We start from the raw sequence: 16,393 nt of genomic DNA on the forward strand, positions 1-16,393 counted from the left end.
CCCAGCACCAACAGAATACATCAGATTGAATCAGAATTCTTAAATTTGTGAGCTCAGTTTTCTCACCTGCAAATGAGATCATTACCACTCACTTCATAGGGCCCCTTAAAAATCAGCAAGATAAAGTGCACGGAGACGACTGGTAGAGTAGATACTCAAATGTTCATCTCCACATTTTTTGTTGTCTGGGGCACTTGTGTTACTGAGAAGACAGGGCTGCTGAAAAGGAAGAGAAAGTGGCTCTCCAAAACAATTGTCAGAGAGAAAAGCTCAGACTGTGAAACACCAGCAGAGCCCGATTTGTACAAGTTTGTCTGCAGATGACTCTGCACCTGCCGCTCCTCGCTTAGATTCTCTCACCTAAGAACAAACACGCACACAGACGCCCACTCACTGAGCTAAAAACACCTAACAACAACTCAAAGAAATACACACACCAGAACAGAATTAACTGCACAGAAGCACAACAGCAAGTCCATTAGACACATACCTTGCAAGATACACACTGATCTGCTGAAGAGGTGTGTGCTAAGTGAACTGTGCACAAAGAACGAGCAGGGTTAGCAGAGGTGATGGGGTAGCGGGGAGGTGGGGAGCCAGAAAGGACCACAGAAACCCACGGATTGTGGAAACCCATAATTTGCAGGTATACTAATAATATTCTACCTTAAGAAGAACCCAGGGACATCTCATAGCTTATTCAAATAACTAAACATACAACCTTTGGCCTTCTTAATTACCGCATACCACTAAACTGCCTCTCACAAACATTCCTAATAAAGACCATTAATTGCCCTAGAGGTAAAGTTCAGCAGTGGGACCAGGGTTGCTCTTCTGCTTATAACGAGTATTTCATGACTGAGATACGAACAGTACAGAATAAACCTGCATGAATAGTTATTCCTTAACAGCATGGAATATGCTTTGAGAAGGTACTTTTATTTGCTTTCCCTAACCATCACCTTATTGATCAACTCCAATACAAAGAGTCTACACTTCTGGGTCACATGGCAACCAGTATGCCCAATACTAAACAATCAGGAATCCAAATGAACAAAAAAGGCAGTTCAATTTTGTAAGAAACAATATATTTTATTTTTCTGACACCACAGCTCTGGCGAGTGGTTTTGTACCAAATTTAATGGAGGTTACACAGAACATCTTACGCATGGGAGGGGGAGAAAAGGGAAGGAACCACAAAATTTAAAACAAACAGAAACAAAATCCTGGATAGCTTTTAGCATCTGTTCCACTCCCACATTAATAAAATTCACTTGGGAATTCCTAATAAAAGGAGAACAGAAAACAAGGTGGGCAGGGAAGGGTATGATGGGAAAGAGAAAGACGGGGAAAAAAAGACCAGAGAGCATCCCAAGGACAGACCTTTCCCTCTCAGAGCCAAGAGGATGCTCGGCACGGAAGGTGAGGCTTTGCTAGATTTATTTCCCCAAAATAACACTGTGTATTGCAGCTGCCAAAGGGAAAGAGAGAGGGAAGCAGAGGGTCACCAGCGGGGGGGGCACAAAGGAAGGAAACACTTAACTGAGGAGACAGCAAAATCGGAGAGAGAAAACGAGAAAAATCTGCCAGTGGGTTGGTATATTGGGAGACAGACAGTGCTGAAGAGCACTTGAACTGAAAAACAAATGTCCTAAGAGTCATTATTTTTCAAAAGAAAAATCTCCCCCCTCCCCCCACCCCTCGCTGAACTTAGTTCCTTTTTTTGTGCTTTTCAATTAATACTCTGCTCTGAGGTCGTAGTTTGGTTTTTCTATACACTGCAGTTGAAAGAAAATAGTCCAAAGGTCTGAAGATGGATTCTCCACCTAAAGTAAACAGCCCAGCATTCCTGTTCTCCTCTTGCCCCAAAGACTAAAGTCTCTGCTAAAATCCCTTTTACAATATAGTACAGTACACACAAAAAAAAATAAAGCCCAAATCAAAAAAACAAAAACAGAAAAGAATCCTGGGAGAAGCCAGTCCAAAGGACGTAAACATACAGAGAACGGTGCAACACATGACCGATGGCAATTCTCAAAGCACAGCTACAGATTCCCAAAAGTAGGTGCCATCATGGATACCCAAGTCCACAAAAATAATTTTTAAAAAATAAATCTTAAAAAAAACACACCTGTTGATTAAATGAATAATTTGTTTTCAGGTAAATCCATACATTCTCAAGTTCCCCCCTCCCCCAAAGCAGCCCTCGGGTCTCTGTTCTCCTATTGCATGACCAATAGTAAGTACTCCTGGAACTCCCTCAAAGCAGCTCTCAGGACCTGGAATCTCATCTTGACAAGGATCGGCACATCCAATCTTAGCAGCTTAAAACATCATGTTTCCTGGGTTGCCAGGTCCTTGGCTAAATCCACCCATGCCCACGTCAGCAGCCATGCCCCGGGGCCTCATCTGTGGGGGGATCATGATGTTCTGTTGGGGTCCCATCATGCCCTGCATGGACATCATCATGCCTGGAGAGCCCACAGGCCCAGGGTGGGTGTAGAGCCCGGCAGGCCCCCGATCCTTGCCAGGAATCATGCCCACGGCAGCGGCTGGATTGCTCATCAGGGTGGGCTGGCCGGGCATTGTAGATTGTGCTGGTGACATCATCCGATGGTGAGGTCCCATCATGCCTTGTTGGAGAAAGGCTGGTGGTCTCATGGGGTTGTGGCCTGGCATGGATGGAGCTGTACCAAGAGGGATGTCCGGAGTTCCCACTGGCCCTGGACCTCCCATGCCAGGTAATGCTAGTCCCATTCTGGGGGCTTGTTCGCCCATCATCCCCTGCATGTGTGAAAACCCAGGTCCAGGACCCTGGGGCTGTTTACGACCTGGAACTTCCCCTCGAGGGAAATATTGCAGCGTCTGGCTGGGCTTCTCAGATGGAATAATGCGGGATAGATCAAACTCAGGTATTCCGGTGGCTCCAGGTCGGATGACCTCCTGCAGATCTGGGTCTGTAAACACCGAAGGCATGCTGTTCCCCAGGACAGTGAAGGAGTCAGGACCCCCGGGGCCTCCAGGCTTGCAAAGTGCTGCATCTGCTGAACTTTGGGGCAGGTTGCTGGGGCGGCCAAGGGGGCCTTCTCCTGGGAAACCCATCCCTCCTGGGAAGCTGCCCTGCCCCCCACTGGGGCCATTGTGAGGGAATGGAACCTGCTGTGGGGGAGACTGTACTGGAGGGAAGCCCTGGGGGAAGCCCATCCGTCCTTGAGGTACCATCGGTGGCTCCTGGGACCCATGCCCCATGATAGGATTGTGTGACATCAAGCCAGGCCCCATTGGGACCCCATGAGGAGGTATGTTGGGTCCCATGGCATTTGGAGAGGGCATCTGATTGGAGTGAGAAAGTGGCTGGGTCATTCCCATTGGGCTGAGGGTTGGCATCGGAACCACGGGGTTTGGACCTGAAATTCGAGGATTCTGTGTATTAATGCCCATTCCTAGAAAAATAAAGATATCAAAGGAATCAACTTAACCAAAAATCAACTCAGAAAAATTATAATAAATTAACAAAAAAACTATTGTGCATCCAATGTGCATAGTATAATGCTGGGAAAACATACAACACACAATCCCTGCCATCAATAAGATCATAATACATCTGGGGACATACAAACCAAGAGCTCTACAGGACAATATATTATTGAGTCTTAAACTGTATGATTTAGGAGTGTGTAGAAGATAGCAAGGGAGAAATTCTCATGTGTGAAAAGTTATAAATTAGCACACAAATGAGTTTCGCCTTCCTCATTGGAGATATTTAATACAGAAGAAAACAATTTGCCTGAATGACTCAAGTACGGTCCTTTTGGAGAAATCAGTTCTACAATCCCAATGATCAGGAATCATAACAAAGAAACTAAACAGGTCATTTTTCAATTGGCATTTGGCATTATTTTATAAGTGCCTTATAGAGAAAGCATTTAAAACTCGAGATTACATGAAATGTTCAAGAAATAACTTTTAATAGAAAAGGAAAGTAACATATTCTAATACAGTCCCTGGGACACTGAAGTATTTGGTCTCTCTGTGGAATTACCACCAAGTGTGGCAGGGGCCTTATGCTGTTCCTGGTACATGTACTAACCTGGTTAATTAGAGTTACTGATAAATAAAGAGCACTCGTAACAATCAGAATAGAACTGGAACCAGAAACTCATGGCTGAAAAGTCACGGTCTCTTTGCTGATCGCTTTCACCATCCTGATCATTTTCTGTCAGTCAGGTGGCAGGAGTCGAGGTGAGGGGGGGGTATAGGAATGAAGGTGTACCGAATGTGTAGGGAAGGGAAGAATTTTATTATCTCCCTAGTCCTAAAAAAAAAAAAGGCTTCTCTAGAAAACAGGGGCTTTCCGCTGTCTGAAATCCTGTGGCTGCTTGTGGTTTGAGGCTGCTCTTCCAGAAAAAAATACTTGAGAACTAAAGACATTCCAATCAGCCTGTTAGAAACTGCTCTCTATATTGCTACATGAGGACCCAAAGAGAAAAACAAAAACAACAAACCCTCAAAACCATCCAGGTACACAGAAGCATCAGAACTATAAAGAAACCTGCTTTCTTACAAACAAATAAAGAATCAAGCTAATAAGAAATTATCTTCCTCTAGTCAAGACACTTTCGTTCTACTGAAACTACCTTAGATGGAAGATTTTTTCTACTTGTTGAACTTCCACCTATTCAGGTGTATAGCCATTGAGAAAACACTTCAAGAGGTTTCTCTTTGGTCTAGCACTCACTCCATAACCTGCCTTTCTGATTTCTTACCTGGCATATTATTCATTGATGGCAAGTTGGGAGAACGAGCTGGAGGGGAGTCGTCATCTGAGCTGGCCACAGTCTTGATAGCATCATGGTATAACGGGGTGGAACTGGGCATTGCAAACTTGGACATTCGAGACATCATAATAGAGAGTGGGTTCTGGGAAAGGGTTGGCTCTGGAGGCATGGTATAAGGTGTACTAGAGGGAAGACTTCCAGGGATATTCACAGAGGCAGGTTGGCTGGCTGTAGGAGGTGGGGGGCCACCTAAAAGGAAGCAAAATAAAACAAAACGGGCAGGGAATTAGATTCCTTTTGAAGGGTATTGGGCCCTATGATTATGAACTAGCAAGGCCAGGAATGAGACAGATGAACAGGACAGTGTTATTAGATCCCAGACACAAATCATCAATCTTCTAGTCAAGCTCTGTGTGAGTGCAGAGGGAGACCGCGGTGTGATATGGAGGTGACATGACCGATCAGCAGATGTGAAGACAAACACACCAGGAATGTGTTAGAAATATTAGTTCAAGCTTGGGGAAAATACGGTTTACAGACAACCATTTCACTGAATAGAATGTGAAATAAGTGGATCTCTTTCCCTTGCCAATCACAGTTTAGAATTCAACTCAGGTATTAGTATGCCATGAAGCCAGACTAGTGATCTAACCCCAGGTACTAACAACATCACCCTACACGCATTCTTGATTAATTTCCACAACCAAGATGTTTGAACCAAAAAGGTCTGAGGGGGCTGTTCCACTGTACTGCTTCAGTGAACTGCTACCCCACAGAGAGACACTTTAGGCTGGTAGGATAAATCTTCTATCTTGCTCTGATTCTAGTCTTTCTCAGGTGGAGACAGCACCACTGACCACCTCTAGTCCCACTCACAAAACCATCAGCAGCAGCAAGAATCTCTCCCAGGAAGAAAATCCTCCTAAATTGTAGCTGATCTGTGAAAACAGTGGTCTACCAAGGAGAAGGTTTTGGTAACTGTTTCTGTGGCCAACAGGTATTTACAAAAACCACACAAGTCTTACAGCAGCTTCCCCTCTCTCTGCTTAGGATTATACCCAGAATCTCGATTCAAGGGCAGCCCCTTGCAGTGGGTCCAGTATTTAAAGAAGCCACATTCATCCACTGTTAAGACATTTTATTGCATTTGTTCATTGTGTGAATGTAAATTATTCTGTGAACCCAACACACATTCCCCATTTCCCCTCTTCCTTTTAACAGTCTCTCTGACATATGTATTTTTTGCTGATTGGACACTTCTGCATAACCCCATGGAAGCACTGATTATGCACCTTGCCACAAATATGGCCATTTCAACAAAGACTGCCTCCTCTGTCTGTGTACTCAAGACACCAGTTTTCTTAAAGTAACTATCAGGTCTAGCAGTCTCCAACTACTAGGTGCAACTGTGAGGATGCAAGCATACTGACCTGACTCTACATTTCCCAGCATGGCTGGGGAGGCCATGGTGAGGGGTGCTTTATGGTTTGGAGGGATCCCAGGACTCTGAAGGGGAGGTTTTGGAGAAGAGGTCCATCCAGGTGACGGGGCAGGAAGTGATGGAGACTTGAGGTGGACAGGTGAAGCAGCAGCAGACCCCAAAACAGGGGGGGACTTAATGGAAGCAGCAGCAGCTGGGCCCGCCAGCATGCCTGCCAGCTGCGATGGAGTCTGGGGGGACTTGAGGTTCCCCGAGGGCGAGCCCAGCATTGGTGACTGGACTTGGTGCATCGTGGGAGACTTCAGAGGGTTAATGCCTGGGGAATGCACCTGGCTGCCTGCCACAGATATATCCAAGGGCTTCCGCCCCAGGCCGCGCTGAACTGGAGGAGCTGTGTTGAGGCTGGTGGGGTTACTGGAAGGGTTGAGAGGTAGTGGTGGCATATGACTGAGCCGGCTGTTAGTCCTTTGGTCGGGCCCAATTGGTTCTCTGAGATTCCGCAAGCCACTGTTGCTGCCTGGACCCTGAGACATGGGAAGGAATGGTCTGGGGCCCATGCCATACTCCTGCTGGGGGTGCTCACCAAATGGCAGTGGCACCATCTTCTGCTGAGCAGGCAGCATATCTGAGCCACCTGGGCGTAATTTCAGCATCTCCTCAGGGCCCGCCCCAGCCTCTCTCATCTTCTGAGGTATCATCTGAGAGTTGGATCCCATGTTGACATTTAGATTGACATCTCCCTTCATCCCACTAGGAACCATCCCAAACTCAAGTTCCCGACCAGGGCCCATCTGTGGGGGCATTCCTTTTGGAAAGTCACCCCTAGAAGGACTCAGAGGGCCCTCAACTGGTATTCGAGGGAAAATGGGGTTATTCCCAGGCTCCATGTGGCGCTGGGAGCCTGGAATCATCCTGTTCATCTCCATGCTGGGCCTGATGCCTTCCATGGCCATCCCTGGGGGGAGACCCAGCTGTTTCTCTGCCAGCTGCTGCTGAAATATCTCTTCAGACAATCCTTGGGGGTTTGGGAAGCGTTCCCCTCGGCCGGGACCGCTGAAAACGCCCTGGCCAGGAGGAAAATTTCGACCATCTGGGATTTTTGGCACATCATCTGGCCAACTGACTCCAGAAAGACCTGGTCTAGATGCAGGGTTGGGGACATTCGGCCCTTCCATTTCAGAGTTTATCATGCCTGCAAATCCAGGGAGGCGCATCTGGCTCCCTGGCATGTTGGGGTGGGGAGCCATGCCCCTCGGGGGCAGAGAATGTGGCATGTTGATACCATCAGAAAATGGCTCTGCACCCCCAGGTGCCCAGCCTTCACTAGGGGTCATCTGATATGGAGGGGGGGGCCCTCGGACCACTCCCCGAGGCCCATGCTGATGGACCATCATGTCCTGGAGGGAACACTGCTGGACAACCACTTGTTCCTGCTTCCTCCTCTTCTCTTCATAAAACTCCTGCTGCAGTTTCAGCCACGCTATCTGCTCGGGAGTCATATGGTCGAGGTGGTCTGGTCCTATGGTCCCAGACTGGGAGTTCATAGAAGGTGGAACCATTTCATCTGGAGAAAAGGGTACATCTCTATGTCCTTGAGGGCCAAATGGAGCTCCCACGTCTGTCCGGGGCCCAGGTCCCTTACCTAGGCTTTGGGATTGGGCCATCATGGCCTGTATTGGCCCTTCTGGTTTTTTCTGAGGCCCATCTAATACCCCAGGATTCTGCTGGGGTCCTCCACTTTGTGCTCCTGTGAATTCTTTCTCATCAGGAAAAAGCATGCGCTGGATATCTCTCAGAGTTTGTAAGGAGCGCTCCCGGTGCTCCAGCTGCTCCTGAGATAGGCCATCGGGATTCTCTCCCAGTGTGGGGGGCTCGCCACTGGACACTGGTGGAGGTGGAGGGGCTTTGGGATCTGCTGAAGAGCTATTGCTCCCCTGGGAGACAGGGGTCACTGCCCTATTGTTGGGAGTTGAGTTGGGCCCAGTACCATCTGGGGGCAGTGGAGTGGAGCTGGCAGGACTTCCTACAGAAGGAATCAGTTTGTTTTCTACCCCAGGACTCTCCCGGTCCAGGGGACGTGGGGGTGCGGCAGGCTTGGGTGCTGGTGCCGGAATGGGTGGAGTTGGCTGTAGTCTGGTATTCTGGGAAGAATTCTGGTCCTGGTTGGCTGGAGCTGGGGGCTGTTGTGGGAGAGGTTTCGGATCATTCCGAAGGGCAGATATCTGTGTGTTCTGAAGACAAACAAATAGTTTAAAAATCATTAGTAAACTGAACAGAAGGGCAATTAAAAGAGCAAGATATGTTATAAAGGAATTGTCCCCAGTCACATAAATCTAACTGACACTGGCTGTAGAAATTGCTCATGTACAACCCTCTTTTGGGCATGGAGACATTTTGATTTTTTTTTTTTTTTAAACTTACTGTCAAATGGTATCCTCTTTCCCTTGCTGAAGATTAGGTTTCAATACCTTTAAAAGTATGCCAGGGGAGAGCCACTCTGCCAAACTGAATACATTTCAGTATCTATTTTGAGGAACAGGTTTGATATCACATGTCTACTATGTGTTTCTGATTCAGACAGAGATTAGTTTCTTGGTATGTGGGAGGCTGTACCTAACACCTTTTTCTTTTCCCTGAAAGTATAACTGGGTATGTAGACTTCTCATTGTCAATCAAAAGGCCTGATGTTGCCATCTGAAAGAGAAAGCGTAAGTCACTTGCAGCTCTGTACTCTACCAGCCGAGGAAGCAGGTAAGGCTGCTCCATTTCAACATCTCCTCTGGCAGGGTGACTACTGAGGCACTCCCCTCCTGGAGTTTCCAGGGGGCCTGACATCTCTGGTTTCTGTTTTTGGTTTGTGATCACTGATTCCACATTTGATAAGAACTTGTACATTAACTGTAGTGAGATAATCTGCAGGCAGGAAGCTTCTGTGGAGAAATCTGAGGCTATCTAGCTCATGGTGTCTCTTGAACTGTTCTTTCCAATAGACAGTAGACTGCCCTTTTTTAATATGCTGGATGACTGCCTTATTATTGTTTATTAAGTACCAGTGCTATACTAAATCCAGGGTAGAAGCACAGTCACCTACAATAGGTGACATGGACACCTTGAATGTTTGGAAGAGAGATGTATATGTTCTGGGTCTAAACCAAGAGCACTGCTGAAATGTAAGAGGGCACTGATGAACAGAAGAGCTTGATCTATAAACCCTGTCTCAGAGACCTTTCACCAAAGGCCTTTCTCCAGACCCTTTTTTCGTGTTCATTTGCTCCTACTTGTTCGCTTAATCCAGTCTGTATTTCCAAACCCTTCAGGCTCTTACCTCCTCACCTACTCTCTGGAATGTTTACCTGTGTGCAAATATGTAAACAAATAATTATGTGTATCTCTGCATATGAACAATTTGTGTTGTATACACATGAAAACATATCTTTGAGCACTTATATTCTGTGAATATATATATAAATGTTGGATTTTGAGGTATCCATGCACTTCTGCCTATAGGTATTGAGTTGTGTGGGTAAGATCGGCTGAATCTTGTATGATTCTGTACAGTCAAAAGTATATTTCATATCCACACTCCTAACTGGAGTGTAGAGGTCACCTTGATTTTCCTTCTAGTGCCATTTTAAGTTTGGTTTTGTTGGTCAGGTTTTGTTTGTTGCGGGTGGATACTGATTTCATATAAGGAAACCATGATGGCAGAAAACATTTAGATGTGGAACAATGGATTATTCCCAATTCCTTCCTTAACTCCTTTCCTGATTTTAGTACCAGAGAAGGTGTAGGTGTAGGTATTTAGGTATTAAGAACTGCCATTAAGTCAATAATAAAAGGTTGGTTTCAGTTGCACTGTACCATATTCATTCCAGGACAATAAGCATTTTAAATATAATTGTATGCATCTTCTACCCTTGAGCAGTCAAGATGCATGGGGAATGTGAAATTCCTTTTCTAAGTTTAGGAAGGCCTAAACTCTGCTTATGTCTACAAAGAAGGAGACTTTTCTGATACACAAAATAGGAAAGATGTCACCTATTTTATCTTGAATTGTCACTTTGATCATTTATTGTCAATTAACTTTTCCCATGTTTAAGACTCATCCCAGTATTAGATTTCATGCTCCCTGAAAGCAGAGACTGTGTCTTGAACTTCTTAGTATCCCCCATAGCATGTGGTGCAATGGCTTGACAATGCCAGATACAATAAGTATCTTTTGGTTCAATTTGGTAAGCTACATGCATTAAAATATCCACTGTATGCTTTTTTTTTTTTTTTTTTGAGACGCAGTCTCACTCTATCACCCAGGCTGGAGTGCAGTGGCACAATCTCGGCTCACTGCAAGCTCCGCCTCCCAGGTTCAGGCCATTCTCCTGCCTCAGCCTCCCAAGTAGCTAGGACTACAGGCGCCCGCCAGCACGCCCGGCTAATTTTTTGTATTTTTAGTAGAGACGGGGTTTCACTGGGTTAGCCAGGATGGTCTCGATCTCCTGACCTCGTGATCTGCCCGCCTCGGCCTCCCAAAGTGCTGGGATTACAGGCATGAGCCACCACGCCCGGCCACTGTATGCTTTTTCTAATGGAGTTTATAACAGGTGCTTAAGATCCAGATAGAAAACAGACTAACATTTATTACAATTTTACAAATATCAAGCAATTAAAAGCATTCAATGGTCTTATCACTTTGAAATAAATATGAATCACTTTGAAAGTCGATGAGGCTCTGATTATGATATTGTCATCATGTACTCTAGAAGTTTTAATTGTTGCTTTTTTTCTGTTCTTTCTTTGTTATTCAACTAGCTCAAGAGTGTTATTTTTTAAAAACCTGCTCTGTACACAGGGTCTGAATTTAGATTTTCCCAGAGACGATTACATGAAGGAAACCCAAAGATATCTGTATAGCTCCTCTTTTAGTTTGCATCTTCTTCCTCCTAGTAATTCATCAATCTACCAGCTTTCTCGTAGAAAAGGCTAGTATAGTATGATATGCCTAATGCCCCACAATGCCAGAATTAGGTTAAATGCCAAGAACACAGCTCACGCCATCAAGACTACCTTCCTATCAATTAAATTCACCACCTCCTTTCCTTTGCAGTCACTGTAGAATCATTAAACCATTACTTAGTTTCTGAAACAACATACCAGAGGCGCTGTGCTTCTCTCTGTCTTGCTGTTAGAAATGTTCTGGATGTGGAAAGAGACAATAGTTTCAACCTGGCCCTTCAAAACAGCTTCTGCAGCTCTGCAAAGACGGAAGAGACAGCACACACTAGAACTTATTTCTATTTCACTAACTGTAATTCCAAAGCACTTTAACCACACAATAAACTTGTAAGGGAGAGGAAGGAATATAAAGAACCACCAGAAATGTTGAAGAAGAAATCAAGACAAACATGTTTCATTATTTATATTTACCACTTATCATCAAACTTCTAAAATTAAAAGACAGCCATTAGCAAATCCCAAAAGAGGCATTAAAAAACAAAAACCAAGATTTTCTCCTGAAACCAATCCACTGTGGTAGGTGTTTTATAGAGAATCCGAGTTCAAAATCCCAACCCAAGAAGGGGGAAGATGAGATCGTACAATACCTAGTGACAGTTTAAGGCTGTTAAGATTCACTTTTTATCTTAAGTGAAAAAAAAGTCACAAAACCATATGTAGGGTATAATCACAATTCTGATAAATAAAAATTGATGCATCCATCCACCAAAAATTTATATATAAAAATGTTTACAGTAGTTATCTCTGTGAATTCCAGAGATATTAATTTTTAGTTATACTTTCTAATTATTCTAGAATGGACATTTGTTACTTGTGTTGTTTAGAAAATAATAATAGGTAGGTTGCAGAAAACTGTGTATTGTGCAATCAATTTCTTCTGTTTAAAAGAGGTATATATGGCCAGGCGCGGTGGCTCATGCCTGTAATCCCAGCATTTTGGGAGGCTGAGGCAGGCAGATCACCTGAGGCCAGGAGTTCAAGACCAGCCTGGCCAGCATGGTGAAACCCCATCTCTACTAAAAAATACAAAAAATTAGCTGGGTGTAGTAACGGGTTCCTGTAATCCCAGCTAATCAAGAGGCTGAGGCAGACGAATTGCTTGATCCCAGGAGGTGGAGGCTGCAATGAGCCGAGATCCGCCACTGCACTCCAGCCTAGGCGACAGAGACAGACACCATCTCAAAAAAAAAAAAAAAAGAAAAGAAAAGAAAAAGAGATATATATATGTATATTTGTACAAGCACGAAAAATTTCTGAAAGGGAAGCAAAGGATGTATTATCAGTGGTTGCCTCTGGGGGAGTTTGGGTTGGGGAGGTTTTATGTTTTATCTCTTTCTGTACTGTTAACTTTAGGTGATAATAAAGGATCAATCTGCAATGGGAATAAGAACTTAGGTCCCCAGACAAGCCCTGCCCAACAGGAAGACACAGCCATCAACTTACTTATTGGCCATCTCAGTAGAAAACACATACACCACTTTGGCTGGAGTCTTCTGAGCAGGTGTGGGCTCTGTGGCAGTAGTTTGGCCATGGGAGGGGGTGGAAGACCTGGGGGCTGTAGCATTTGATGGGGTCATCGAGTGTGGTGTGTGCTGGGAATCCTGGGACTTTATGTGGTCAGCAGAATTACATTCTAAAATAATAAAATGACTCGTCATAGAAAGAATAAAATTTCCTTTGTTCTGCCAGCATATATAGCATCACAACACAAACCAACCTTGAGAATTTCAAGGAGGTACCACCTTGCTAAGAGGAAACCTCTTCTACTCATAACATTTCAAATACTCTTCTCTCTCAGATGACTAACCATAAAGCAGTCTTCCCCCACTTCCTTACCTCTCTATTACACCTCCTTCATATATTAGTGTAAATGTCCCTTCTTCTGGTAACCTTTTTGAAACCTCCTAGACTTAACTGGGGATGGATCTCACAGCCCTCTAACTTCTCTTATTTCAGCATTTATCATATTCTACTGTAACTGTCTAATAATCAGCTTTCTAGGTGCATTCAAATCTTTGAGGACAACAGCTGTTTCTATCTTGCTGACCATGGCCCCCCAGCATAGTGCTGGCACTCATAGCAGGCCTGCCAAAATACTTGAGGGAGGAGGGGAGGAAGAGGGGGAGAAACAATCACCCAAGTTTCCATTTCTAATTTGGGTTGGAAAATCATACTTCCATTCCTTGAATACTAACTTCATGTTCTGGCCTACAGTTAAGACTTTTGGTCTTATACTAGGAGGAAAAAGCCTAAAACCACAGCTGTTGGTCCCATACCATTCTTGGCTCACTCCATTTTGGTGCCTGCCAAATCTCTACACATCTGTTAGCCACTCATTCCTGCTACACTAAAATCAGCTGTAACAAATCTGGACTACTGCCAGGGCCATTAAGGCTTCCTCTTGTGTCTGAAGTCTGGCAAAATGGCAACTAGAGAACACAAGACCCAAGCCTTGAAGGATTGCTCTGATGGAGAAGAGAAGGGGATACCAGAAAAACTACCCCAGTGGGGGCCACTGGCACAGACAAACTAGAGCAACTGGCTTGAAACTAAAGTACAAACAGCATAGAGGCCAGAAACGTGTACGAACAGGGATAGGCCTGTGAAACATCCTACCATAACCCCTAAACCATTGCATCCTTAAGGGCAAGAACTCCTCAACTAGGAGGTTCCAAACAATTCTTCAGTTAGCAACAAAATGAGAAGAAATAGTTCCATCATAAACTGTGAGAACTCATGAATCTGATACCTACTCTCCCCACTTGTCTGATATTAGGCTTTCTGGCCTCTGTCGAATGTCAGAGGCCTTCCCTCAGGTATACCTACTTCCCTCTGAGTCTCAAAGATCTTATAGACATACCTTTAATGTCAGAGTCATCGTTTGGAGTCCCAGGATCTCTCTGATCAAAGGAGTCGGCGGAAATACTTCGCTCCCTTTTCCCCTTGCCCTTGGCACCATTTCCAGCCCCATTCTTCAGCCCCATGCTCCCACCTGGGCCAGGGAGTGCTTTAGGGGTATGGCCCCCACTCTTGGAGTCACAGGGGGATGGCTGGGATTGGCTGGCTGAGCCCCCCTGTTTACCCTGATTGGAGAATTTGGAATCCAGCTGGGGGTTTCCAGATGGGGACATCACTGTAGGGGGACGGACCATCACCTCCTGCTTTGACTTAGGGCTACTAAAAGAAACAAATAACAAAGGAAGATCAGACACCAGATACAGCTGGTCAGCACAAATTAGGGAGAGGCAGTTTCTACTGGGGGTCAAGGAGACCCTTAGGACTAAAATAACCACCCCATGATTCACCTCAGCCATTTACTTGCTCCCGCCACCCCTGATCCCATCTCAGAGCCATCAACAGAGAGGAGGATCAAGCAGAGTGGCCTGCCAGGTTTCAGGAACCCTACAGTCACATGGGGACCCATCTCCAGGGCTTCTGTCAATAAAGGACAACGGTTTCTATGTACACAGAGAAGTGACTCTTACACTAAGACTAGCTCAGAGTAAACAAACAGGCATCGTTAAGATCAAAATACTACCCACCCCCAAGGCTGATGACAAGGAACAGCTGTAGGAGAGCCTCACTTCCCTGTTGGAAAATGCAAGCTGGTCCCGAAGAGCACGGGAGCTGGTGACTGTCAGGTTAGGGAAATCCTCCAGGATACTAATCCCTCCCAACAAGCAGTATTACACCAAAGCAGATAAACCAACCACTGCCCTCAGGGAGTGAGGACAAAATTCTTTTAAAGTAACAATTTAACTACTGCGAAACCGAGGAAAAAGTGTCACAGTGGGAGTCCGGGGAATAATGTTTTAGTTCTAAGACGTTAGGCTTCCTCACCATTCCAGGCCTCAGTTTCCTTGTTTGCCAACTTGGGCAGACGGTACTGGTTGGTCTCTATGGTCCTTTCGTTTGTGCTTTGGCAAGGAGGTGGGTGGAGAGGTCAGGGAATGATGGACAAAAGAATAACAAAGGAAAACTCTAACATAAGCTTTGATTACACTGTATCCTGCTTACTCTTATATTACTATTTACTAGTCTATTTTCTCTTCCTTTCCCATTTGGGTTTCATTTACTTCTAATTCAACATACTGTTTCACCAATGAGTGTTCATGGTATGCCTATGGCATCCCCAAGGGGCTGCAGGAAGAGGCCCCAGCCCTTACCTCTGTGTGTTTCCTGATGGAGAGCTCCTCACTTTAGGGTTACTGGAATGCATTGATTGAAATCCTGAGCTTGCAGTCACAAACGGGACAGGCTCACCGAGTTCCTCTCGGGTTGCAGCAGAAACAGCTGCTGCGGGCAGTGGCACTGGCCCACTGCTTGCTGGGTGCGTCCCTTAGCGCTCGCTGCCTGTATGTCTTTTTCCTCTTTGTTTTTCTCTGCTGTGGAAGTGGGTCCTTTCCCCTTGCAGCTCCAGCATTCTCTGGGTGCGTGCCTCCTGCTGCCAGAGGAAAATCTCGCATCTCCAGGGCATACTACAGGAAAAGGCCACCCAAAAAAAGTTGGGAGCAAAAACAGAGACATAAAACACCCTTACAACAGGATCAAGGTGAAAGCACTAGCCAACTCAGCGAAGCAGCTAGACCATGCCTCCACTTCCATCAGGGTGAAAGGAAACGGTGATGCTCCCACTGTGGACAAAGGCTCAGGGGCCACACCAGCTGGAGGGTGACTAGGACTTCCTGCCAAGCATGCAAGCCTCCCACCCAAGCAGCATGGACCAGGCAAGGGTGAGCAGGTGAGAAAGGCAGTTTTCTCTTTAGCTATGTATTCTCCCTTACATTTCTGTAGTTTTGAATACAAAACCCTCAAAAACTTGTGTCTTTCTTTTTTCAAAACAATGCTTTGAAACCCCTAGGTACCGCAGATCATAGTGACTATCTGGTGTTTCAGTTCTGATGGCAAACAACAGCACTGAAATGAAACAACCCCCCCAATTTCAAACCATGATGCAAATTAATCTATGTTTATACTTTCAGGGCCTTGGGGGTGGGGGGACTTTAGAGGAGGTACTTCTGAAATCAAATATTGAACCAACACCAAATACAATCAGTTCTGCCCCCTGATTTCCATGATCTTTCTATTAAATTATGCCGAGTATGTGTCTCCTGTTCTCACTGCTTAATGACAGGGACGGCAGGCATGGGTAAGCATGGGAATG

General features: G+C 45.4%; 3 protein-coding genes across 6 annotated transcripts in view; 1 reads left to right on the plus strand and 2 right to left on the minus strand.

Annotated features, from left to right (window-relative positions):
• LOC100447686 (neuroblastoma breakpoint family member 12) overlaps positions 1-16,393 on the plus strand; it is a 2,265,351-nt gene that overhangs the window by 694,672 nt on the left and 1,554,286 nt on the right.
• BCL9 (BCL9 transcription coactivator) lies at positions 1,072-15,519 on the minus strand. Of its 4 annotated transcripts, XM_024240369.3 has the most exons (7): positions 15,396-15,519; positions 14,090-14,406; positions 12,673-12,862; positions 11,368-11,467; positions 6,209-8,450; positions 4,767-5,027; positions 1,072-3,443 (listed from the first exon to the last, which is right to left on the minus strand). In XM_024240369.3, the coding sequence occupies exons 1-7, from the start codon at positions 15,446-15,448 to the stop codon at positions 2,326-2,328; spliced, it is 4,281 nt and encodes a 1,426-aa protein (XP_024096137.1). In that variant the 5' UTR covers positions 15,449-15,519; the 3' UTR covers positions 1,072-2,325. The 4 variants fall into 4 exon arrangements, with proteins under 4 accessions (XP_024096137.1, XP_024096142.2, XP_024096138.2 ...); XM_024240374.3 differs by lacking the exon at positions 15,396-15,519 and having other exon boundaries at positions 14,312-15,389; XM_024240370.3 differs by lacking the exon at positions 15,396-15,519 and having other exon boundaries at positions 1,072-3,407; positions 14,090-15,389.
• Positions 15,489-15,695, minus strand: LOC129058928 (uncharacterized). The gene has a single exon (XM_055078593.1). It carries the CDS (start codon positions 15,693-15,695, stop codon positions 15,489-15,491), a length of 207 nt encoding a protein of 68 aa, XP_054934568.1.

This window comes from Pongo abelii, chromosome 1 (genome assembly GCF_028885655.2).
Source record: "Pongo abelii isolate AG06213 chromosome 1, NHGRI_mPonAbe1-v2.0_pri, whole genome shotgun sequence".
Lineage (NCBI taxonomy): Eukaryota > Metazoa > Chordata > Mammalia > Primates > Hominidae > Pongo > Pongo abelii.

Bases quoted from the DNA above. Each gene is read 5' to 3' on its own strand.
- LOC129058928 (XM_055078593.1), bottom strand. From the start codon at position 15,695: ATGCGAGATTTTCCTCTGGCAGCAGGAGGCACGCACCCAGAGAATGCT.
- BCL9 (XM_054553490.2), bottom strand. From the start codon at position 14,543: ATGGCTGAGGTGAATCATGGGGTGGTTATTTTAGTCCTAAGGGTCTCC. The intron at 8,451-11,367 runs GTATGTTGTTTC...GTTTGTCTTCAG, and splicing joins AGAGAAGCACAGCGCCTCTG to AACACACAGATATCTGCCCT. The intron at 3,444-4,766 runs GTAAGAAATCAG...TTATTTTTCTAG, and splicing joins ATCAATGAATAATATGCCAG to GAATGGGCATTAATACACAG.